The sequence below is a fragment of the Lytechinus variegatus genome, chromosome 10 (assembly GCF_018143015.1).
Source record: "Lytechinus variegatus isolate NC3 chromosome 10, Lvar_3.0, whole genome shotgun sequence".
NCBI classification, from domain to species: Eukaryota; Metazoa; Echinodermata; class Echinoidea; order Temnopleuroida; family Toxopneustidae; genus Lytechinus; species Lytechinus variegatus.
Genome location: NC_054749.1, coordinates 14,913,792 through 14,941,197, shown reverse-complemented (window position 1 = coordinate 14,941,197; position 27,406 = coordinate 14,913,792). Strand labels below are relative to the sequence as shown.

At 36.9% G+C, this 27,406-nt stretch overlaps 1 protein-coding gene across 1 annotated transcript in view; it reads right to left on the bottom strand.

Annotated features, from left to right (window-relative positions):
- LOC121422212 (kinesin-like protein KIF19) overlaps positions 1 to 27,406 on the bottom strand; it is a 41,386-nt gene that overhangs the window by 2,513 nt on the left and 11,467 nt on the right. The window contains exons 5-20 of the mRNA XM_041617118.1: positions 21,801 to 21,888; positions 15,584 to 15,720; positions 14,111 to 14,236; positions 13,240 to 13,440; positions 12,552 to 12,809; positions 11,455 to 11,596; positions 10,574 to 10,748; positions 9,637 to 9,728; positions 8,663 to 8,856; positions 7,944 to 8,025; positions 7,207 to 7,338; positions 6,434 to 6,567; positions 5,360 to 5,508; positions 3,821 to 4,499; positions 2,173 to 2,317; positions 1,516 to 1,626 (exon numbers count right to left, since the gene is read on the bottom strand). Of these exons, the coding sequence (XP_041473052.1) occupies positions 1,516 to 1,626; positions 2,173 to 2,317; positions 3,821 to 4,499; positions 5,360 to 5,508; positions 6,434 to 6,567; positions 7,207 to 7,338; positions 7,944 to 8,025; positions 8,663 to 8,856; positions 9,637 to 9,728; positions 10,574 to 10,748; positions 11,455 to 11,596; positions 12,552 to 12,809; positions 13,240 to 13,440; positions 14,111 to 14,236; positions 15,584 to 15,720; positions 21,801 to 21,888 (2,845 nt within the window). The remainder of the gene's footprint in view (positions 1 to 1,515; positions 1,627 to 2,172; positions 2,318 to 3,820; positions 4,500 to 5,359; positions 5,509 to 6,433; positions 6,568 to 7,206; positions 7,339 to 7,943; positions 8,026 to 8,662; positions 8,857 to 9,636; positions 9,729 to 10,573; positions 10,749 to 11,454; positions 11,597 to 12,551; positions 12,810 to 13,239; positions 13,441 to 14,110; positions 14,237 to 15,583; positions 15,721 to 21,800; positions 21,889 to 27,406) is intronic.

Below are 27,406 nucleotides of genomic sequence, written 5' to 3'. Positions count from 1 at the left end.
AAAATGAGCTGACTAATTGAAAGTCTACTCTTTGAATTTAGCGCACAAAATGAGCTGACTAATTGAAAGTCTACTCTTTGAATTTAGCGCACAAAATGAGCTGACTAATTGAAAGTCTACTCTTTGAATTTAGCGCACAAAATGAGCTGACTAATTGAAAGTCTACTCTTTGAATTTAGCGCACAAAATGAGCTGACTAATTGAAAGTCTATTCTTTGAATTTAGCGCACAAAATGAGCTGACTAATTGAAAGTCTACTCTTTGAATTTAGCGCACAAAATGAGCTGACTAATTGAAAGTCTACTCTTTGAATTAGCGCACAAAATGAGCTGACTAATTGAAAGTCTACTCTTTGAATTTAGCGCACAAAATGAGCTGACTAATTGAAAGTCTACTCTTTGAATTTAGCGCACAAAATGAGCTGGCTAATTGAACCTCTACTAGGCTAGGCACTGGCAATAGATTTATGCTGTAGACATGTGCCCAAAACGTGAGTTGACCCCATATATTTTGAGTGAACCATGTACGGTAGTTCAATGTAGTGACACCTTCACATTTTCTGACAGCCAAGTTGATTATCGATTGATGTGACATGTTTCCACGGCTCCTCTCAGAGTCTCACAGTCCTAGGTCAGCATAAAGCCTTTAAAATGCCTAGTTTTAGCCACTAGCCCAAATAGTATAGGGGCCAGTATCATACATGCATTTCCAGCACATTTTATGGAGTATTTCAACCTTATTTTTCACTAGTTAGAAATTTTGAGGTAAGTTTTGAGCAATGTCTGCGATAATAATCCTCATAAAGAATATATTAAGGTAGAGTCTAATGCTTTTTAGTAGAAATAATGTGTCATTTTTTTATCTACTGTTTGAGATTAGTGTCACAAGTGGATATCCATATTTAATTACTTGTTCACTGCTACCACCCTGCCTGTGGGGAATCTACAGGTAGGACTATGGTATGCCAATGTTATACAGAGCACACACTTTAAAAAATCATTAAAATATCACTTTTGTGACCAAAATTACTAATTTCCATACAGTTGCAATTCATTTTCCATTAGTAACTTGGGAATAATTTTTGTATTCACCAGAGCGCTCAAAAACGTGAATTTGGGGCAGATTTTTGTGTACGCCCTCTATTGGTGGAAAGTAACATGGCAAGAAAATTTTCATTTTTTGATCTCTATTTTTATTCAAGAAAAAATGATTTAAAGTATCAAATTTAAATAAGAGCCAAGTTGTATGAATAATAGGTGTAATGGAAACTGTCAGTGTAAAAAAATCAAGCATTTGCCCCAAACAAAAAGAGAAAATAAGCCAAACATTGCCACCCTTATTTTGCCACACATGAAGATATAACTGAGAACAAGGTTATATCATAATCTTGTTCATTGATTGAGTGTATTTAATCCATAACTTTAGACCAGAGTCTGAATTGAACAGGAGATCAGAGAATGGGTCATTTTAATGACTTATCACAAATCATTATCTTGGAAAAAAGAGCGAGCATACCTTTGTATCTTTTGACGACAGTTTGCCCCTTGCCCCTGTCTGCTCCGATCTGTCGTACTGTGGATGGGGGCGTGGTCTTCCGTACCATCAGCGTACCAATGTCTTGTTCTCCTGTTAACAGCAACGTTAAATGAATTATTTCCATAATCATAATATTCCTTAAAAACCTCAAAACTTTCCACTCTTGATATCTCAAACCAGAATCATATTTATTAAAATGATTCTGTTATTTTGTGAGTTTGTGATCCTGTTTAAAAAAAATGATTGTGTAATCTTTAATTAAGAAACAAATAACCTGTAAATTCTCAAAGAATTATAAAGAGTTGAATTGATACGTAGATACAAATGCAAACACAAATAAATAATATGCCGTAACAAATAAAATACAGTTGATACTACAACTTGACATAATCAATCTATACATTAATTTCACTTGATACATAGAGAAAATAAATAAAATGTGTAAGATTAATGTTTATGAATATCATGACTCAAATTGTGAAACATACAGTATAAATTTCTAATCTTAATTTCCAGAATTTAACTTCAATCAAATGAGTTTCACCATGTCATCATCTAAAACTAAAAACATGTTTTACTTTTTATCAGTTTTTTTAGAAGGAATACACAGCAATGCCTTTATGTTATTCTTCTTACCTGCTTGATTCACTTGATAACGTTTATTTGGTTTGCTGCCCTCGCCTGGGGCGTTGAAAGACGTGGATTGTGGAACGACCCTCCGAGGAGATATCTGTGCGACGGCTCCACCTCGTCTAGCAGCAGGCTTAGGGATCAGGGATAACTAAATACAAAAAATAGAGAAAGAAAGTGATAAGGTTATATCCACACAGTAGAGTATAAAATAGATGCAATAGGTGTATTGTTTGATGCAGATCTGTTTCAAAAGCAGAAATCAACAGTTCCCCATGATGTGTCTTTGTAAACTGAAAATACATGCTTTGGAAAGAGACAAATGTTTACAAAGGTAGAGCAGAAATCAACAGTTCCCCATGATATGTCTTTGTAAAATGAAAGTAAATGCTTTGGAAAGAGACAAATGCTTACAAAGGTGACCCAATACATATATCTATAGTTCTCCAGTGGAAATTTGCAATCTTAGTTTAAGACATGGTGCTTGGTAATGGTTTTGGTAGTGTTTTAAGCTCAGAAACTGATTACAGGACAATTATTATTAGTATTAAGTTTGCCATGTAATACTATCTTTGGCTGAATTTAAAGAGAAATGCCAGTAGTTGCAGTAAACGCTGATTTCATGAGAAAGTCTGTAAAACCAGGCTTAATTGTCAGAATATCATCGAGGATCTAGATCTGGTACAGTTACGTAAACTGAACTTTGTGAAATCTTGAAATCTACGCTGAAAAATGTTCACGCTGAAGATCACCAACACAGATAGGCACACGTGGGACAGTGTATTGATTATTGCTGGAATAAAGACCCGACGGAAGTGACCGAATCCGCGCTTATTTTTACTTATTTCTCAGCAATTACACAATTTCTTCCAGAATCCTTTGGCACATATTTTTTCATACAAACAGACACTTGGGTGGTCATTATATTAGATTCTATAAAAGGTCATTTTGAGATCGTTACCAAAACTGGAATTTATCTTTAAAACTTCCCGTGGGAAAAATTGTGTCTGGAAGAAATACCTTAATCATAAAATTATTTCTTTCGGTAGATTGTGTGTAATTGAGAAAGATCTCCTTAGTCTCCCAAGTAAATTTTCCCTTAAAGGAGAATACAAAATACAGCTCTGCTTTAAAAGGAAATGTTTGGAGCATGTGCAAGAGAACACTTCAACAAGATACTTTGGATAGTATCTCCTGGGGCCAATCGAAGAAAATCTGCAGTTAATCACAACTTGCAAAAAATCATATGCACCTCCCAAATTGGTGCTCCAGATTGCTTGAAAATCAAGTTGTGTTTGATTGTATCTTTCTGCAAATGGCCCCTGAGGAGGTAGTGGTCGATACAACATGTCGCATAAACAATCTTGATATAAGATGATCTTTAAAGGTTTTCATGCTGGAGAGAATAATGGAAGTTTTTTTGTGGTAAACACCATGTATGTAGTCCTGAAGGACTGTTTATCTTTCTTGGTTGTTTGCTAGCTCTTAAAAGAACTGTCAATTACAGTTCTTATAAGAGCTAAAAAGCAACGAAGAAAGACAAACAGTCAACGAAAAGTCAATAATAGTTCTTTTAAGAGCTGGTAAAAAACAAGAAAGATAAAGAGTCCTTTTCAGGTGTTTACCGCAAAAACTTCCATTAATCTTGACATACCTGGTCCAAAGAGTCTCTCTTCTGTCGTTTCTCAGCCACGCTCCTTGCGAACCTCGATGGTTGCTTGTTCTTCAAGGGAGTAGTGTGGTTATCATGTGATCTCGTTTCATACGATCTCACCGACGATAGATCATCAAAGTCACTCACATGTGATTCTATTGGCGAGCTTGTATAGAGCGTCCTACTGATCTGGGAGAGTCGACTGTGCATAAGTCGGCTATCCTGATTGAGTCTGGGTTCCGCGACCTCCTCCAAGGCTCGCAAGGACGCGAACCCTCTGTCGTGGAGGTTCATTTTCTCCGGTCTTGAGTACTTCTCGCTCCCTTTCTGGGATGTCCGCTTGCGGGCGGCCACAGCGGCAATGTTCTTGGTCCTTTGCACGATTTCCTTGCGGTTGATGTCGGACTCAGACTCGCTGAGGTTGAGTTCTTTGAAGGATTTGACGGGGTGCGCCGAGATGCCGTTGGGCGGGGTGTAGGGGCGCTTGGTAGGGTGTTTGATGGTCCCGTGAGAGCCGAGATCAACCAGACTCTCATGTTTGGTGACTGGAGGGGTGTACGGTGACTCTACCATCACCCTTGGTATAGGTCCGGCTGCTCCCAGACCTCCGCTCTCTCTCAGCTGCCTGGTCCTTGGGCTGGGCTGGAACACTCGTGGCTGACCCGAGGCGGCAGGTTTACTGCAAATGGAAGACAATCAAATTACTCTAATGCATTTTCATATCTTGAAAACTATCGATAATTTGAATATCAATGCAGCATTGCATTTCTCACTATAATTAACTTCAGTCATTTTTTTTGCTGTTATCTTTAACTATAAATAGACTGGGCTATTTCAATTTTCGGCATTACTCCTATTTGTTTAAGATCGGTATGCTCGACCTGTAATGAAGAGACCTCCCCTAAGAAGACAGGGGAGGGGGGCTGATTATGATCTTGGCTGTCGATTCCTGTGAAAAATCTCATTGGTAATTATGAGAAAAATCAAGTTTGCTCTAATTAACTAAATAATGCCCCTAAAATGTTCATTTTTGGTTCACAGACTCTTTATTAGGAATCTGATCAAATTGTCAGGGACCTTATTTTGACCATAAACAAGAAGAAATCAATTGATTATAATCAGTAAAAGGAAAAATAATGATACATTTATAAAGTTTGGCTAAAAACACTATTTGCATTGGATTTGTACACAAATTCATGCTTTTGAGCAATTTCGGGTCTGCATGAATTTACGATATGTGTAATTTCAGAACCACATACCCTGGGGTCACAACTTTGGACTCAAAAGTTGTGAAGGAGTTGATTCATCACCAAAAATGAATCATGCCCCCAACTTTGAAAATAAAGAGAAGCATACTGAATTGTCAAGAAAACAGTGAATGTATGAATATACATCATATCCAGAGTTTTTTTGAACAAACATGCATTAAAGATGTTGACGTTGCTGGCTTTCCATAGTTGTGGTTGATTGGATCAATCGTAACTCTTTGTAAGACGGGGCCCTGGTTCTAGTAGGCAATGGGGTCAATTGCCATCTTACCTATCAGAATGTGCATGCTGCCTCTTGGTAGCTGGTTTGCTTTGTTTGATCTCGACGGATTCCTTCTCCGGTGAGTTGCTTTCTTCTCTCTCTTCCTGCAGCTGTCTCGCTGTCTTCCTCAAGTTGTATGTGGACGATGCTTTTGTGACCTAATGCAATCAGACAAATAAGATTATCCTTAATCAGTTTGATTTATTCAACATAATCAACAGACATACATGTAGACAGAATAAATACAAGCAACCTGATAACATGAGTCACATAGAGTCATATGGATGCCAGGAATGGAAAAGATTAGCTGAATAACAGTAACATCTATGTCGTCCATTCCAATCCCTGAGACTTTACAGACCAAGTGGAATTAGAGATTATATTCCGCATACTAAGAATTTTGCTGTAGAATGGAATCACCTCTTGATTTCATGTGACGAGGCAAACTATCACTTCTTCGGTAAACTGGATGTACTCATTATCTTTCCTCAGCTTTGCTTCAGAAAGATAGCAGCGACATCCGCTTGCCTCGCAAGTGATAGTTTGCCTTCATTAACGGATTATTTGCTTACTAACTGAGAAGACCAATTGATGTTAGACCATGGCGGTCTAGTCCGTTCCTAAAACTAGTTTAGTGGAAACTAGTTTAACGCTCGATTGTCCAAACCAGTTCAGAAAACCACCTCGCGATGTAGTTCTCAAAATCGCTTCGCCTCGGTAAACTGGTTTTAGGACAAGTGAAGACAACCGTTCTTTGGAAAGCAATCTTCGAACATTTTGAGCGCGCTACTCCAAACGACATGTGTAGAATGCCTACGCTGCAGTTTCAAATTTCGCGCGAAACGTGTCATGCCACTGAGAGCATTTCCATAGCAACAAGATCGCTTTTCGTGAAAAGATTTTGACAACCACTTTCGTGTTATCAAGTGGGAACGTTGGCAAAACGATCTTTCAAATTGGTTTCCCATACCGGTTTTCAGTAAACGAGTTTTAGAAAGCATAATAAGAACAGCGTCTTTGACTTTCTGAAAAGTATTCCAACTGCTTGTACACCAAGAGAACGTAAACTGAATTTAAACTGACCTTCATGCCTTCCATGTTAAGATGTAGATGCATAGATGAGTGCGCTCTCATGTCTTCATATAGATCCTCGTTAACCCCCATAGCGTACTTATCATACAACTCCTCCAGCTCCATCGGCACTGGAAGACTGTGCTCTGTATTAGGATAAAATAAATCACCCACATCATTGCACTGAAAAACGAGATAGCATGGTCCAAACTGATGACATTGGCTCCTCTCAGATCCACTTAGCACTTAGAAATTTTTAGCAAGCCATTCATCAACATTACCAGACATTGCCATTCACCACTATCATCATTGCCACCATCATCATCATCATCATACCAATTATCATCGTCATCATCACTCACCATTATTATCATCATTACCAACACCACCACCAACACCATCATCATCATCATCGTCATCATTACCATCACCATCATTACCATCGTCATCACCATCATCAACATCATCATTAACGTCATCACCATCATCATCAACAGCATCACCATTATCATCATCACCATTATTGTCATCGCCATCACCACTACCATCATCGTCATCATCATTACCGTCATCGTCATCATCACCATCACCATTATCATTGCCATCATCATCACTATGACCATCATTATCATCACCATCATCATCATCATCATCATAATCATCATCACCATTATCGTCATGATTATCAACATCATCATCATCAACACCATCATTATCATCTTTATCATCATCATCAACACAACCATCATCATCATCCTCTTCCTTATCGTCAGCATCTTGCCTACCTGTTATGAGTCTGCGTTGTTCACTGATGATCTGATCACAGACCTGTTTGTGTTTTTCATATCTTAGAATGATACTCTCTTTCTGTTCACAGACATGCCTGTCCATCAGAGCTCGTGATTTCAGTTCGGTATCTGAAGATTGCGCAATCACCTGGCTCAGGAAAAACAACTCAAACTCATTGCTTTTCAACCAGGCAATTCAATAAAATATGTACATCTGCCCCACAATATTTGGGACCTTTATAAAATATGTCTCTTTTTCTTGGTTCATATGAAGAATGCTATCTAAATCATGGTAAGATCAGTTAGTGAAATGAAATAACAATGGCAAAAAATGAGAGTTGAATGTTAAAAAATTGCCCCAAAACACAGGTCATTCTATTCACAAGATTTTTTAATTGTACGAATCTGCAATAGTTTTAATTCTATTAATTAGCTATTTTAGGCTTGCTCTATCAATGCATTGAAAAAATACTTTTTTTATCCCTTGAATGATTGAAGAGTATTTTACAGAAAGGAAAGAGAAATGTAAACAATCAACCCTAATCAAGTTGAATAGTTGCAAAACTTGAAGGCATTTTAAGTTATCTTTTCTTGATATTCTATAATTGTTATTTACAATTCATAAATCAAGTTTTTAAATTTATTTCTCCAGTTCCAACAGATTTGGCTCAGGAAAGATTAATTGTAAATAAGAATGATTATTAACAAGGTACTGTGGCGACAAAAAAGGATACTCTCAATCTCCAACTCATGAACTTTACAGAGCATTTCTAGCAGTTCTCTCTGCTCGCCACTGGTAATCTTCCTTGGAAGAACCTGGATAAAAAAAGAAGAGATAATTATGACAACAACCATGACAATGATTAAAGCTTACTTTATCAGATTTATTAATCAGGATCAATCATTTATTTGCTTGAAATAATGTGAGGTTGTGAAATCTCCAACTTTTAACGTATAATTGTCATGCCCAATTTTTAATTCTAAGAAGGTTATTTAACTGTTAGGAACTAGATCAGCAAGTATAATTACTACTTCTGGATTATTACTCATGCTTTTCAATTCCAGGAATCTGGAACACATGAAAAAAAATTGCAGATATTTCTTTTCCCTTTCTCGTCTGAAACCACAAAATTTATTTAAATAGACATTTTTCTTTATATCTCAAATATCATACCTTTTTTTGAGTATACATTTTCATATAATAGTTACATGCACTTTTAGGGGATTTTACACAAACTTAATATAGGCTTTGATTGTATGTCTAGCTGATATATCTCACCAGACAAAAAATTAAGTTTTATTTTGAGGGATACTTTTCACGACCGATTGCCTACATCTGCAATGTTAGATAAGCTTTGACATTACAGCAAAAGGAGAATTTCAAGGGCCATTTTGAGCATTTCAAGGGGGAAATTGCCCCGAGCAGCCATGCAATATTTTCCCTGTATCTCACCTCTTCAAGCTTGTTTGCAGCTACACGGACATTCTCCAGGTGTTTCTCAAGCTTCTTCCTCTCCGATTCCTTCTGCTTCCTGGCTAAGACAGCGGTAGTAAGGCTGTCCCTGGCCATCATGATCTCCTCAGGCTCGGCTTCAGGGGAGTATGAACCGTTGCTATCGGTCTCGAGGTCCTTCTCAAGGGCACGCTCTGTTCAGTGAAAACAGGGTCAGAAATATCCATTCATTTTACTAGTGAAATGTGCAATGAGGTTTCATGAAAGAGACATGGCAGGAGTGTCTTCAAGGCCAGGACTTCCAAGTCACGAGGCAGTTGGAGAAAACCATCTCCCATAGACTTTGTGTGCATGACTCAAACCGAGGCCAAGGACAACAAAATACGGCCTCGACTACATCCCTGAAACTTGGCTCATTCTGAAGATCTTAATTGAATACATGGAAACAGAGATATGGTCTCCATGGTGCCGTGGGATGCAGATGTTTTCAGAATCTTTTATTAAAATTGGAGACTTGTGTACAAAACTTGCAGTGCAATATTTATATTATATTGGATATATTATATCATGATGTCATTGAGTGTCATTGTGCTCTATGCTGCGCACTGCATTGCTTTCATTGTTATATACATTGTATATTTCACGCATGCACACTAGACTGTTGAATATGGTCTCATATTCAACAGCGAGTTTTGTAAAGGAGCCCATGGGATATTTGTCAGATTTTGGTCCTTTTAGGGATACGCTCTCGTACTGCACGGGCAATTGATGCAGACCAAAAATTTGCGTTATTAAATGTATCTCTGAAATACTCTATAAAGATAATAATGTGCCGTATTGCAGGGTCCAATAAATAATGATCATGAAAGATAATGAATACATTCCATATTTCATAACTTAGGATGTGAGGCATATTCCTCTTGTCTGAGCCAATATACGTGGGGTGGGGAAGTCTAGATTAAAAACGTCCTTACCTTTGTCCTTGTTATCTATGTCCACTCCCATACTACTGGTGACTCCCCTCAATTTACTAGGAGCGTGTTGCCTCAGTCTATCCTGTTCAAAACTGCAATAAGAGGGAGAAAGGGAGGAAAATTGAACACAAGATGTTTCATAATGTGATCTGATAAAAGCACCTTTCCTAGAGAATACAAATGGCTGTATAGGGCATAAAGCCATTTAAGCTTAGTTTTCAGATGCTCATTGAACATAAATTTCTTATTGTTGTTATCATCTTGGTTTTTCTTTTTGTAGAATAGACTTCCTCAGCTAATTAGGATATCTCTCTACCTCTACATACTCTAATAATGCAAGTTGAATATTTACTGTTTTCTGTCTTGACATCATTTGGGTTTAAAAGTTACTTATCACTCTCCATACTTGTCCATTTTTTTGCCTCCCCCCCAAAAAAAAAACAGGAAAGCCAATGACAATTTACTCAGCTAGAACAATTTGGTATCCACTCAGGCTCTATTGATAATTCCCATGTATCATCCATAAGTTTCTCTGTGTCATATCCATCAGAATTTCAAGGTTATGAATTACCCCACCCTTCTCTTTCAATTCCCAATACCTTGAATAGTTTAATATTTGGCTGAGGCGGCTTGGAATCTATCAGCCTCTACAGATAACTCCCACGTAACCTGTTCAATATCATTATGCAGGACCTAGCCTGTGGAATTCTCTCCCACACAGTTTGAAAACCCAGACTTCAGTGACCACCTTCAAGGGCAACCTGAACACATACCTGTATAAAAGTGTTTTTTTTATAGACATTGTTCAGACATGTATTACATGTATATGTAAATAGTTTTTGTTGTTCTGCTCTGAAGCGCCTTGAGCATCTAATCAAGATGGAAAGTGCGCTAAATAAATCTTATGTATTATTATTATTACCATACATTTACTTACTCAGCTAAGACGGCTTGGTATCTATCAGCCTCTAATGACAACTCCCATGTATCTTGCTCAACATCCATTAGCTTCTGTCTGATGTCCATCTGAGTTTGGAAGTTACTGATCAGCTGGTGCCTTAGATGGTCCATCTCCTCTCGGCTCTGCTGAGTAGAGGACAACTCTGGTCCAGCTAAACACAAAATGCACAACACAACTTGTCATTTTTACATAAAAAAAAATATTTTAAAATGGTTCCTTCAATTAGCAATTCATCGCAGTGCTATTTAAACCCTGTATCTCAAATTTTAAGAAGTTTGAGCGCATCTTAGAAAATGCTGTATTTTGAAAACATGGAAATTATGATTACACCGTGTTGTCAATGGGATAATCTACAAAGCATTAAGGATTGCAATATTCCAATTTTATAGTTTACTTATTCATTGATTTAACTCAAATTTTTGCTGATCTAATTCTCTAAATTTTCTGCTTTCACACAAGCTTACTTGTTCCCAAGGTTTCACTTTCCTTTTAGATTTTCTATGCACCTCCAGCATTTTATAGAGTGGATTTGGCACTTTATAAGTGACATCATTGTTATTCCATGTATTATAAAAATGCCTTGTTAATTAGAAATCTAACACTGTTTATAATGTGAGCTCTTTGCCTTGAGTGGATCGATCTGGTGGTCTGCTATCTCATTGATTTAACTCAATTTTTTTGTTGATCTTATTGTCTGATTTTTCCGCTTTCACACAAGCTAGCTTGTTCCCAAGGTTTCATTTTCCTTTTAATTTTCTATGCACCTCAAGCATTTTGCAGAGTGGATTTGGCACTTAATCCTTATTATTACAAGTATTATACAATGCCTTGTTAATTAGAAATCTAACACTGCTTACAATGTGAGCTCTTCGCCTTGAGAGGATCGATCTGGTGGTCCGCTATCTTTCCTTTCAGTCTCTCAATCTCTTGCTTCAGTTCTGTGATGATGTTGGTATACTGGGCTATGTGGTAGTTCACATTCATCTGGTTTGGTTTCACCTGTGATTGAAATCATTACATTTGCAATGAAATATTTTTCTTTTTTTTTATTCTGTTGAAGTAACCCCTGTAGGAACTGGTCGGCACAGCTTTCCGACAAGCTGGTATGACCAATTAACCGTTTACCGTGATTAAATAATAAGAGATATTTTATCAGCCATAGTGGCCAACCTAACAGACAACAGAAATCACTCTCGGGCCTTTCTATTAAAATGGAGATAATGGCTGAGCAGAGATTCAAACTCACAACCTCAAAATCAAGGGCCCAATGCTGTAACCACTAGACTATATGATCCATGATTTTCCAGAAAGGGGGCATTTTCCTGAGGAAATATTAGACAAGGAGAAAAAAAAGGTTTTTAACAAAAAATTATGCATATTCCATCCTTGGAAAAAATGGGGCACACTTCTTTTTAACAGCAACATAACAAATTTTAATTATGCCTCTCAAAAGTGGGGAGACACGGGCCGGCTTTGCCCCCCCCCCCTGGATCCGCCAGTGCCATACATAATTAATTGGAAGCTGTGACGATCTCTGCTTGAAATACATGTATGTGTGAATTCCTTGAATGCTCAAGCGTAGTAGCCATGCTAAAACTGGGGAAATAGAATGTAGCACTTAAGAAAATTGTATTAAGCATTACATATAAATATTGCAAAATCCTATTACTAAGAAAGTTTGAAGTGATGACAACCTAATTGAAACCATGCCAAGATCTAAAATGAAACTATCCAGGGTCCCATAACACAAAGGTTAGCGATTAATCGTATGCTTGATTTTCATGATTGATTGTACGTATTGTAGTCAATGGGATTGATCGTAGAGAAATGTTCTACGATCATTGCTAAGCTTTGTGTAACGGGCCCCAGGTCGTATTATGTAAGTCCTAGCAAAAGCATCAGACCCTGTTTCAGTGCAGATTAATCCATGCATTATACGACTGGTTGAAATTACCTTGAGTTTGATCTTCTTGGCCCTATCGGCATACAGCAAGGTGTTCTTGGACTCCTCAAAGAGGTAATCTGCAGGGCTGATATTGGCTATCATGACGGTGTAGCAATTCCCACCCAGAGAGTCCTTGAGCAGTCTAGTCAGTTTGCTGTCGCGGTAGTTCACGTACTTGCCACCGAGGCACAGGGCGTTGATGCAGTTGCCCAGAGCCAGCAGCGAGCGGTTGATGTGAGCGCCCTCTATCATCCTCTTGCCACGATTCTGATAGTAATAATAATGATGATATAAATCACACCATCAGATGTAGCACTTGAAGATGTATCAGCATGCAAATTTTCAAGTTCCTTGGACCTTGCATCTCTTGAGATCAATATCGATGATCATCCAGGCCCACCTTCCGCACCCCAAAATTTTCATGGAGCAAATTAGCCCCCAGTAAGGCAGCATAGTTAGGGTTAAAATTTTAAACGTGTGCTTACATCTGTGTGCACTTTTTTGGTTTTCCTTGTCTTTTTAATCTTTTTTTCTCTGGCTTTAATAGCAACAGATCATTCTCTACTCTTTAATCCCTCACAAGGATTGAGCCATATTTATACAGATCATCCAGGTACCAAAGAAGAAGATAGACGGTATGAGACTCTTTCTGACATAAATACCCCCTTTTAGCATCCTATCCAAGGGACAAACTAACCTTCGTCTGCGAGGCCCTCTCAGACCCAGCCAGGTCAATCATGAAGAGCTTGCCAATCTTGACCTGCTGACCGGTGCCTCGGACCCGGCTCCTCTCCTTGACCGTGACCTGGAGCACGGCGTGGGAGCGGGAGGAGGTCTTGTTCGCTGCCGTCGGCTCCTGGGTGCGCTCCTTGTTGCCTTGCATCAACAGGTTCATAATCTGTCAACAAATCAGAAATGAGGATTAATTATCATTAAAAAAATCAATTTTCTTTTAACGCTGAAAACATCAGGGGTGGATCCAGCTTGGGTTAGAGGTACATATAATACCATTTCACTGGTCATATTGTTCACGCACCATGATGAGCCCATCAGAATCTGCCACTGGATAAAATATGTAAACAATGACAATGAAAATAATTCTCAAATAAGTGGGTGTTGGTCAATTTCAATCATGAAAATCACAATGCTCAGGATGATTAAATAAATGTTGCTATGGTGATCAGACTAAAGTTTCAAAATATATAGGCCTACTCTGAATGTCTGTTTCACTAAAATTCTACATTTAGGAGTCATCATATTTGTTTTATCTATGCCGAGGAATTTCATAAAACCAACAACTAATTTGTATATCCGATTTCTATTTTTCTCAGCTCTCACCTCACTTAAATTAGAACTGCTGAATCCATGATAGTTGTATTCATATGAAGTAAAAACAAAGACAAATAATTACAGGAGAGAGTCCCAAATGCAGGGGATCAGATACATGTACATTATGGGAATGCCCTGCTAAACTTAAGAAAATGCAATATACTGGGTGTGGCACAGATTCTAATCACACAAAGCAAAATGTTTCCCAGTAATTAGATTCAGTCAAGAGAGTCTCTCACCTCTGTGGTTGATGTGGTAGAGATCTGCTTGATCCCAGCTACTTGGACGTTGCCCGACGCATCCTCTCTGAGATCTAAGAATCCCGACGACGGAAAGAGGAGATCCCGGATCATCTCATTGTAGATCTATAAGACAAAGTGTAGGATATTTTTATAAATATTGAACAAGAGGACTGCAATTATACAGAATATAAGTTAACAAACAAGGAACATTCATTTCATTTGCTGAATGAACCATTTCTAAAAACATAGAAAATGAATAATTTATTCAAAAGAAAGATACAAAAGCTTTCATGTCACTTTGGGTAGTGTACTAGAAGTGACAATCACAGTAGTATGTAAAAGTTTTGGAGCTACCTCTCTACCACCTCTTTTTTTCTTAATAGTATACAAATAATGCACGTAAGCGCGTGCATGCAAGGCCAAATAATAAACGATCTGCGAGAAGAGCCAATGGATATACCGCACCGAGGTCTGCAGGACCGAGTGTGGTATATCCATTTAGCGAGTCGAGCAAAGAGTTCATTATTTAGGTCCTCTATGCACAAGAATGCGTGCATTGTTCGTTTTATACAACCCCCCATGTTACTGAATTGCCCCAAATGCTATGTCATCTAAATTCTAGATAATTCTAGACCTTGCACTATCCTGCACTCTGACGGCAGAGTGCAGGATAGTACTTTTGGTATGACGTCAGAGTGCAGGATAGTGCAATTCGCTGAATATCATGTCATCCGATTTGGACCAATCAGATTACAGAACATTCTTGGGAGTTGTATAATATGTGACCGTGGTGTTTATTCAATAAATAAACACATTATCTATATCTAACAGCAATAGCTTTATTAGTCAATAAGACTTGTGCAGGCAATGAAATCAGTGCAGTTGCTTGATAACGCACCCTCCTGACCAAAAAAGAAAAATTGCCTCAAGGGTTCCATTTCACAAAGACTATTTATAATACCAAACAAACAATCTCTATCACATATCTACAATCAGCCAATCAAATTGAACAATTTCAGAAGCTTTTAACGGTTATTGCAAAACTGTTACAACAAGTTTTATGAAATAGGACCTACATCAGTTCAGTTCAATTTATTTTATTTTCTCAATAATATAAAAAAAAATGTACAATATGTACCAGAATGAAAATTACATCAGAGAAAAACAGGAACTACTGAAAAGTTCATAAGAACTTGTGAGTTGTAGCTCCCAGTAAAACAAGGTAAAATACATATGAAAATCAAATGAAAAAAATACACACAGCATCAGCAATCACCAGCATACATACAGGGAGGATGGGGACAATCGGGGTAAATGTAGAATTAGGCAGAAAAAAAATATTTTGAATATTCACTTTAGCATCTGCATCCTCATACCAAGATTTCATTGCATACCGTAAATTCAAAGCGTGACTCCAATGAAAATAATGATTGAAAAGTAATGTTTCTTGATTAATCTCATCTTGCTTACCTCCAGATATGACATGGTGACAGAGAATATTTTTTCTTCTTTCTTTGATTCCATCTCCGTGAAGAGGTCGTTGAGAGCTCGAGCCATGATCCCAGGTTCGTTGTCTGTGCCAAGCATAGTATACGTCTTACCAGCACCTGTGATTAGGACGAGACAGAATTTTAAACAAGAAGAAAACTTTAATGAGTAACCAAATCATATTAAACAGGAAGACTGGTATTGTGAGAGATTGTGATTTGGTTTTGTCACCAGAACCCCATCTTACAAACAGTTGCGATTGATCCGATCAACCACGACTATGGAAAGCCAGCAACATCAACATCTAAAATGCATCTTTGTTCAAAATGTATATTCATGCATTCCTTGTTGTCTTGGCAATTCAGTATTCTCTTTTTTTTACATAAGTCCAAATTTCCTGGAGCAAAAATGATGACAATAATGGATTACCATATAGTTGACGTTGATTGGATCAATCGCAAATCTTTCCAGATGGGACCCTGGTGAGTGTTTCATGAAGCTTTTCGTAATTGTTATGAACAATTTTATGCATGACTGGAACGTGTTCTTAGGTCACATAACTCAATTACACAGTGATATCACATAGCACAAGAAAGGATCACCAGTCGTGTGTTAAGTCGTTCGTATCTTACGAACAGCTTTATGAAACACCCACCTGGAATAAAATTAAGTTCTTAGTATGACCTTGAATTATTAAATTGGGATGCATTCATCGTTGATTTTTTTTATATTCTATTTTGTGATTTCATTTAATCAATATAAAGCCGATTATGTAAAGCCGATCAGGAAAATAATAAACTTTGAATAATTAATTAAGTCTAGTGATAAAATGGAAACTACTTCTCACAACAAAGTACTAATGGTTTCTTTTTTCTCTCTCAAATATATTTTGTATATATATTTTAAGGTCAGATAAGTCCAACCAAAGTGAATTAGAATAAACAATATCAAGATTACAAACAAATTTATGCTATTAAAAAAATAATTGCAATCATCACATTTTATCAAGATATAATAGATTTCATTAGAAATAATTGACCACAAAGACATACATGTAGATGGAAGGAAAGAAGAGAGTATAATGGGGTGTTGCAAGAAAGTATTTGCAATCAATCGTAAATATTGTGTTGCAATTTTACAATTGATTGATCACTTTTAGCTATAACAAATCAGATTACACTCCTTGTTTCATGGAGCAGTTTAGTAATCAATTTTAAATTTGTAATTAATTGCACGGCATATGCTTGATTTCGAAAACGAAAATAGATTTGCAATTGATCGCAAGTTTCTTGCAACGCCCAATATGTCTTTGTCACACTGATTTTTACAATTTTAATAATTACCACATAAACATTTTTGCAAAGTGAAAATATATCAACTAGTTTCTACGGCTTGATATATTAGTATTTCTGGTTCTAAATATATTTTAGAAATATGCATGCTAAATAAACCTTAACCACTGTGACTTTTCTTGAAACTTTCATCATATTTTTTTAAGCATTGCAAATTTATCTCTCGTTTTTGATTTCTTATCGTTATTTCCCATTTTATGCTTCAGACTGTGAATGAGACAACCAGTCAACCTTTTTGTAAGTTGTATGACTTCATGATTGTACGTCAGAGTTTTTACAGTGTAGGTGAGAGATTTAACAAGATGAAAACCACCTGTCTCTTTATAGACCATATCGATAAAAATATACATTCATTTCAAGATTAAAACAACTGAGAATGAATTCTCTAAGCATGTAGGATAATTTCATTATCTTTATCAAGTTACAGAATCGTAAAGGCATCATTAGGACAAGCCTGAATAATTCTTCTGTGTGATTGTTCATACTTCCATACAACGTGGAAATAAGCGTAGGTTTTCATGATTCATTAAATCTGAATGCTTCTTCAGATCCTGCCACGGTCTGACTGAGTGTATCAAAATCAATGATTTGATATGTTTCGATCGGGCAAAAGACAAAGCATGACACAATGTTTTTGTGATGAAGAGATTATTTGAGAGATTTATGAATAAAGTTGCTTTTTCATCTATTATATACGGTATAGCAGTCATGAACAGAAGAAGCCATTCTCAGATATACATGTAATGAGCAATCAAATCTATTGACTAAAAACAACATTAGCTACCATTACAAAATGAATGTGACAGCAAACATTTTATTTGAATCCTTTATTAATTACAACTCACAGCATGATAGATGATTATCTCTATCATATCGTTGGAAAATCTCATTTCTCAATACATTAACATTTTCTAAGCCAGCACAGAGGGGTTTTTTTAATTATGGCAATGCATGGCAGCACATGAATGCATGGCATGGCAGCACATGTCTGAAAAGTTTCCTAATTCTTGTAGAAAACTTTTTATAGGCAAAACAAGGTTGCCATTTGTGAAACCAATCTCAACAGAGCTTCTCCCAAGAGGTCCCCCTTTTTTTTAAGATAAGGGCTTTTAATAGACATCTGCCGACACATTTCCTGCGCATGTACATGCATGTACATGAAGCTGCAGATTGGTTTATATTAAAACTACCCGGTAACTACTTTCTTAGAGCATGATTCTATGTTACAAAAAAAATAAATCAATGAAAAATGAGTAAACATGAAATGATTGAAAACTCATTGTTGAAACACGCACTCAAGTCCTGTTCAATGAGCATATAATGAAATCATTTGCCAATAATGTGGCAGGGACGATTATATTTCTCCACCTGCTTTGCAAGATACAATCGGGAGAATGTTCAACTAGGTTCTTAATTAGCAGGTGTTTTTGACGTATTGTACAAACGTGAGCAATACACCCATCCATGGCCACCCCCGCATAATCATAATCACTAGCGTACCTATGGGGGGCAGGGGGGCACTCTGCCCCCCCCCTTGACGAGTCACAACCCATGCAAGGGACGTATCCCTGCCCCCCTTACGAGTCATCACTGATCCCTGATGAGCCATAAGTACGTGGCCCCCTACTATGAACTTGAAACTTTTTTTTGCTTGTCAACCTTTTTTTAGGTGCGAAATGTCCTTTACATTTTACATGTGGTTGAAGACCGTTTTTTTAAATTATTTATTTTTCTCGTGCAAAATGTCCTTTTCATGCGGTTATAGACCTTTTTTAATTCATTTTTAATTTTTTTTTCGAGTGCAAAATGTCCTTTATATGCGGTTCAAGACCTTTTTTTTTTTGGCTTGTCAAATTTTTGGCGGACGATTTTTGCCCTCCCCCCTGGAAAATCCTAGGTACGCTACTGATCATAATACATGGAGTGTGAGAGGGCAGAAAAGAAATTGGTGAGGAAATACAAGAAAAGGGAAAAAAGGGCATGGGAGACAATACAATATTAATAGAAAGAATATAATGTTGCGAGATTGGATTGGAATATTAAAGATATGGAATGACAAAATGAGAAATGTAAAAAAAACAAACAAACGATGAAACAGGATGGAGGGAAAAACAGAGAAGAGAATAAGGCAAGAGGAAACAATAAGAGAAGGAAAGAGAGACACAGGTCTATCAACAGAAATAAATGGATTTGAACTTGTCTAGGATTGTGAGAGTGTGTGACAAAGCAATCCAAACTTTAATAAAGAAAGGTGAAGAGGCGAGAAGAAAAGACACAGGAATGCAAGACAATAGTGAAAGAAAGTGATATACTCTACAATGTTTTAGTTTTATAGTACAATACTGCATTTATAAGGAAGAAAACATCAGAAGCCTGCTACATAAAACTTTTTACCTGAGAAAACTCTGGTAAAAACTGAAAACTAAGGTTAGTCTGATTTCCGCCATTGACTTTAGCACAGGGCAAAACCTCCGGTAAAAACAACCTGAGTTTTCTCAGGTAAAAAGATTAATGCAACGGGCCCCAGGAGAATGAGGCAAGGATAAATTGACAAAAAAATTATTTCAGGAGACAATGATACACATACATGGATATTACGTGTGCGTTTACAAAGAAATAGAAACAGAGAGAGAGACACATCTTAACAAAGCAATAAAAATCAGAGAGAAAAGGAGAGAGAGATACGATGATGGCTCAATAGGCGGTTTCAAACCGCCTCGATCACAAGAATCCCCGTTAAATTACGAGAACTTTTTAAGGCTAAAAAATACCCGTTAATTATTCCTGCATTCACACCGCCCCGAAACACATCCTTCGGGATAAGTTCCCGAAGTTACGAGCATGCGCAGTGTGGTCTGATAAGCAGGCAAGGCGGGAGATTCAAAATCACTTGCCCAGCAGCCACCCACGCCGCCGCGCCCAACGACACGCTGGGATAAAAGTTCCCGTAATTTGCTTTCACATCGCCAAAATACCTGCGACCTTGGAAAAATCCCCACGAAAGTTCTCGTAATTTCGCCAAGTACCTACTATTTAGCGGGTATTTTCTTTCGGGGAAATTACGCGTAGTTTGCTTTCACATTACCAAAATACCTGGTATTTTCTGATCGGGGTAAATTTCCCGATCAGAGAATACCTGGAACTGGCGAACTTCGAGGCGGTCTGAAACCACCTATTGAGGAGACAATTATACCTATAAACAGTGGCGGAGATCTAGTTCTTTGCTTAGAGGGGGGTTTTGACAAGTTGGTTTTATTTCATAATGATGAGCTGCGGCTATTGCATTCTACCCCTCCCCTCCCCCACAACAGATCCGCCACTGTTCTGCTTGCGCGACAGGGAAGGGGTGTTTGAGTTTGATCCCACACTCCTTTTTTTCATTATTTTTTAGGAAGACCGAGGTGGGGGTTCAAAACCCTAACCCCCTCCCCCTGGATCCGCCACTGATACAGTGTGGATATTATATGTGTTTTTAAACATAGAAATAACATGGCGAAGGAAAGAGATAGATGATGACTGGACCAGGGAGGCAGATGGATGGATGAATAGAGCGAATGACGATGGTCGGAGATAACAGCATGTGAAATTGGTGTGATTAGCCCATGCCTGATTTGTGAAAATAACACAGGAGCATGAAAACGAAGGCAACGGGGGCGGCATTTATCGCATCCAACCAACCTTGGATCGATTTGTAACAGGTGATTTAACAGCCACCGAGGATAAATGTCACAAACATGCAAAGTCTTAGAGCGCACTGCCAAGCAAAGATTCTCCTTTAATTCAATCTCAAAAGGACATCTAAAGGATTTCTTCATTTTATCCATTTCACTTATGTTTGACTTAAGGGGTGGGTTCAGAAAAGTAGGTCAAAACAATCTGAATCACTACTGCTGTGCACATGTTATGATATTTATGAGGAGGGGGAAAAGAAAATACATCACAGATTATTGCACATAATTGATTTCCCAGCAATTCCTTTGTAATTTGAATTATATCTACATGGTGCACATACAGTATGTATGTCTGCAGTAAAAACAAACCTACAAACAAATGACTCTTTGGAGGCTCTGGCTTATCATTTGGTACATCTTTGTGATTGTAAATGATTCTGATGATTTTTAATCTGTTTGAATTAAATGCATTATCTCTGAGAAATTTTGTCCTTCTCTTTTCGTAGAAAAGAATTAATTTAGAAGCTATTAATTTTACCTCGTTCATACGTAAGTTGTGTTTTCGCAAAGGAAGTGGGACGCAGAAGGTACGTTAATTAAATATCATTCTAGGAACTTATTTATATATGAGTTGTTTTTTGTTTTTTTAATCGAAGGGAGCGGGGAGGGGTGGAAAGTAAATAACTCAAATGCATGAAATTATACAATGGATCGAACTATCATACGTAAAGGACCCTAGATACTTACATTGAATTTATTCATCCACTGAAAACTCATAACAGTAAAAAAGACTGCTTTTTGGCAAGTCCAAATTCAAAACATGAAGACAGCAAAAAATTAATATGAATCAATACTAACAAAACATTGTATATAATCGCAAAAAAAATATAAGGAATTTATGCAGTTTTATCCAATTAGAAACTGCAAATCATTCATTCAGACTTTTACTCACATCTATTCAGTCTTAGATAGCAAACGCAAGTGAAAACTTCTCTTATCAATTTAAAAGCCTTACGTACTGTATACATGTACATCACTTAATAACTTCTGTAGTGGCTATTTGCTCTTTGTAGAGTAATAAAGAAGGGTGATATAAGACTAAATTGCAAGTGTTCTGGCTATTAAGCATAAAGCACAAGTTACATATATTTTCAAATAAAATTGCGAGAGGTATACCTGTCGCTCCATAAGCAAAGACAGTAGCATTGTATCCCTCAGTCACACGCTGTATAAGGCCCTTGGTTGTTATGGAATACACCTCCTCCTGAAAAAAATAAAAGAATAAGAATACACGTATATATATAAAATACCCTATTCTTATACAGTTTATAAATGAGAGTCTAGAAAGAGTAAATTAACAAGTGGAAGGCCTCTGGCAATCTTGCCTGCATTACACAATTCGATATGGCAGCAGTGCTGCCTTTGAAAATGGCTAATGAATAGAAGAAAACACCAATATGATAATAAAATATTACATGTATGTCTATTGACCCAAAATGACCTTTGACCATGTGACCTACGACATGCGCAAAATATTTATTCATACTTGATTACCCTTATAAATGTTGATGTTTCAAGAGCTAAATCCATAAACATTTAAAGTTATGATGCTAATTCAAGGCATACTCCCAACATGGCCAGAGTTCATTGACCTATAAATGACCTTTGACCTTGGTCATGTAAACTGAAACTTGCACAGGATGTTCAGGGGTACTTGATTGCTCTTCTGTCCAAGTTTCATGAATTAGATCCATAAATTTTCAAAGTTATGACAATTCATCAAATAACCCAAACATGGCCAAAGTTTATTGACCCTAAGTGACCTTTGACCTTAATCATGTGACCTGAAACTCAGGCAGGATCTTCAGCGATACACTATTACCCTTATGTCTAAGTTTTATGAACTAGGCCCATATGATTTTGAAGTTATGACAACATTTAAAAAACTTAACCTTGGTTAAGATTTTGATATTGATTTCCCCAACATGGTCCTAAGATCATTGACCTAAAATGACCTTTGACCTTGGTCATGTAACCTGAAACTCTGGCAGGATGTTCAGTAATACTTGATTACCCTTATGTCCAAGTTTCATGAACTAGGTCCATATACTTTCTAAGTTATGATGACATTTAAATAAATTAACATTGGTTAAGATTTCAATGTTGACGTCGACGCCGCCACCGTCGGAAAAGCAGCGCCTACAGTCTAAAATTCTTCGTAATGTATTCAATGTATTCACAAGTGGCATCACAGTTAGCTCGTCACAATTTTTTTTCAAGATTTAATTTAATTGTGTTAATGCGTAAGGTACATGTGCATGTATGTACAAATTACTCTTTCCCATTAACGATAATTGCCCAGACACTATTTATATCACTATTCGGGTCCTGTCATATTAATGAATAATTAAATTTCACTCTATCACAGACAGGCTCCAATGAAGCGCTCAAACACTTTCAAATATTTCATCCTTGGGAATTGTCGGGCTTTTTTTATCCAAACAGTAAAACCCAACCCTGAAACAATACCCATATACGGCAATATTTGCCATGTTTCCATGGTAACAGAGCCACACCAGACAAAATGCAATACCATCGGGTTATCAACTTGATTAAAATTTGATCTTCGATGGCAGCAGATAATGAAATTCAGGGCTATGTGTTCCCAGCTATTAAAAGCAATCAATAAAGAGAGCTGTATTTCACAAAGTTGTACATGTATTTCACAATTACTGGAAGTCAATAACCAAAATTTTTGAACAATGGACAGGAAGAGAATATCGATGTTTGATTCTCACAGATCGTATTGATCAACTGTTATCAATCAATATCAAATTCATGTGTTGGTCATATGCGATACAATGGCAAAAATAATTGGTTTAGAAATTGCATAAGATTTAATCTTGTTTTGGTGTCCCTCTTTTACTTTGAACAACTAAGAGACGTTTGGCTTTTAAAATGAAGTCCATTTTTACCAAAATTTGCACAGAGTCACTTTCATGAAAGAAAAATATGCAGAATATAATACACGTTTATGTGTTTATTCTTTTTCTTTCTATAGGAATTCGATTTAGCCATAATTTGATAACGGGTCAACATGTTGTACATTTGATGTTAATCAAAAGATCTCGGCAACTCATGGTTTCACTCTAGGAAGTCTTTGTCATGTTTAAAAAAAAAAAAAACTCTATATTACCAGATTGTAAACTAAAAGTGGAGAAAGTATTCAAAGTGGGGGCCCGTGTATTCTTTTAAATCTTTTGTGGGGGGAACATTCTCCATAATTTTCATGAGCTGGAAATTTGCATCAAAATGAAACAGCAAAATTATGAGTAGGCCTATTGCTGTATTGAGATACCTTAAAAATTTGCAAAGTTGAAGGTATATTATCCTGGAAAAATTATTAAGGAAAGAGGTTTCAAGTTTACTTTTATTGATTTCAAATCCAAACATAGAGGATTACAATCAAAATAAAATTAACAATTTTTTTTTACAAAATATCAAACATAAGTTACAATGATGTTTAAACTAAAAATACCAGCTTCATTATGTACATGTAACTCCTGTACTTAACCCTGCCCCGCCCCCCCTCCCCCCAAAAAAACCCTGGGCATGTCCTTCCAAATTAAAATGAGAGACCCATTTTAGTGCCAAAAACATGGCATTCGTTTCCTTTTTTAAAAGAAATTCAGCAAAATTGAAAAAAGGGGGGGATACACTAGAAAGATGTCGAACAAGATGGGTTTTGGAAAGAGACAAGTGATGATTTTAAGACAAGAGTTAACGTGTAATCACTTATTTTACATCCATTAATTCCTGAAGAGCCATCCACATTTGATTGGATTCCATGGTTACTAAGTAAACAGAAAGTCCTCCTCACTTTTCAATAAAACAGTGGTTAGAGTGAAAATAATGAATCATTCGCACTTAGATCATCATACTTTCATTGATCTCCTCCTGAATAAATATGGCGGAGGATGGTTGCTATGGACACAGCTGTCGAGATGGAGCTCCAGCTATTACCATGATGGGATGATTTCTGTTAATCATTTATTACGTAAAAGCCCCAAACCGCTCACTTCAAAAGAAGCGCTAAAAGCTTGGAGCACCGGTATTAAAAAAAAGGCATATATCTGAGATTAATGGCAGTTTTTTTTAAACATCTTCTGTACCAATGGAAAAAATTATTTTTCATTTTCGAAAGGTATTTTTCACAACTGCCTACAGGTAAATCGGCAACATTAGATAAGCTTTAACATTGCAGAGAATTTTCGCGGGCAAAATTACCTCATGCACTCAGCATAATAATTATTAATAATAATTTTCCAGGAAGCAAAAATGATTTTATCCCCTAGGGGAAACTGAAATTAATTTCCATTGCTGAAACATGACAGCTGTGAAAAGGAAAAAAATTACATGGGGGGGTTGAGGTGATTTAGCCCCCAAAATGCTCAAATGAGCCCTGGAAACTAAAAAGGGGAACACTGGAAACCCACTTTTAGGATTCCAAGCTTTCAACAAAAAACAATTTGCTGAATTTTCCCTGATGAAGTTTAAAAATTCCTTGATAATTATTTAAACTCATTCCCAGTTTCGCATGTTTTTTAAGTTGCTGCAGTGAATAACCTGTATTTTCAGTATAAAAACAATAATGTAAAACTAACTTGTACCACCATAACCAGTCATTCAATGGATGTTGTTGTATGCAACAAAATGTAAGAGTCTGACAGACTACCGTGCTTTCAACTTTTGGGCAGATAAAAAAATTCCCTGGTTTTTCCCTCATTTGAGGCAATTTTCCCTGATTTGAGGCATTTCATCAAATTCCCTGATTATTCCCTGACTGGAAAAAAGTGAAATATTTTCCTCTGATTTCCCTGATAGGCTGGGTACCCTGCCATTTATCAAAGCGTATCCAATGTTGCAGATTTAGACAGTAAATTGGGAAAAATCGCCCCTGAAAATTTAATGCCTGGCTGTGAGCGTTATCTGGCTAGCAGAAGGGTGGTGGTTTCACATGAACTCTGATTTTTCGATGCCTGTGCAGCTGGCACAAGGTGTTAGCTCAAGCGCACGTCACACAAAATGTATAACGCGTCTGAAAGTTAACACTTTCTACCAGCCAAAAACTCTATAGTCATGAAGTCTTTCTCTTTTTTTTATCAATGTATGTATTTTGTACATTGTACATGTATCACCTGCAAAAAAGTTTAGTACTGTGAAGATGTACATTGCTTAAGTTGACATGATTTCTTTCCTCCTCCATGTAGGGGTTTTTTTTTTGCTATCATGTCAGTGTAAGCAGGATTTTTGAAAGGGGGGTTTTCAAGCTGAATGAAATGTTGACAACCGAAACAAACAAAAACAGAAAAATTAAAAGGTCTCCAGCCACATGTTACATCGTTTCGTACCCCCCTAAAATTGACAAGCAAAAAAAAAGAAAAAAAAGGGTCTTCAACGATTTTTTTTTTTTTTTGGGGGGGTGAATTCTTAGGGGAGGTTTTGGGTATTAAAAAGGGGTTGAACACCTGTAACCACCCCCTACGTACGCCACTGATATCAAAATACATAGTCTACCATAGCATGATCCAATCCACCTTCATGCACATGTATCAAGGAGGTTGTTGGCTTTTCTGCTGAAGTGGATTATTGCATTATGAATTGACAGAATTCATTAAGGTTCCCTCAAAATCAATGTAAACGTTGAGACAGGCTGGCGGACAGATGAAAATAGGAAACCTCTATTTCAGTGTTGACCCACTCAATCAACATGTATCACTAGATTACAATATGTACACATTGACAGCGTGACAGATGTAGATCTGGGGAGCGTTTCATGAAGGGTTTTGTCCGACAATTTGTCAGATCTGACATCTTTCCTTGATTTTGATTGGCTGAGAGGCAGTGTTACCATGGTAACTGTCGGATAAAACAGGACTTGTCGGATAAAACGTCTGACAAGTCCTTTCATGAAACGCTCCCCTGGACCCCATCTCACAAAGAGTTGTGATTGATCAGATCAACCTCAAGTGTATGAAAATAAAATCCTCAAAAATGAATTGCTTGGTATTAACTTTAAAAATACTAGAAAGTATGCGACATTGATTCTTAATCAATTAATTTGCAGTGTGTTTACTTACTGTACATTACTGTAGAGTAATAAAGCCAAAATAGCCCAAAGGTATATTTGCTTTATTGTGCAAATTTTACCAATACCATGTAATTCACTTTGTAAAGAATGTTCAATAAAACTACTCACTTGATCTTGTCAATAATTGGAATTTTACAGGCAAAGGTTTGATTGGTTATAAAACATCTGTTACACTGTTCATATTTATTTATCTCCTTAGGCCTTTATTTGTTAGGCATAATTATGAGAAATCAGAACTACAGAGAGAAAATAACCTTTCTGTAACAGCTGGAAGTTACCAGTAGCTTTATAAAATCACTTTAACACAAGTATCCCCAATGTCACTTTAAGGACAAGTCCACCCCAACAAAAAGTTGATTTGAATAAAAATCTGACAAAAATCCAACAAGCATGTAACACTGAAAATTTCATCAAAATCGGATGTAAAATAAGAAAGTTAAGACATTTTTAAGTTTTGCTTATTTTCACGAAACATCTTGTTCGGTTTGCGAATGAGGAGACCGATGACACCATCCACTCACTATTTCTTTTGTATTTTATTATATGAAATATGAGATATTCTAATTTTCTCTTCATTGTCAAGTGAAACAATGATTAATTCCTCCCTGAACATGTGGAACTACAACACTAT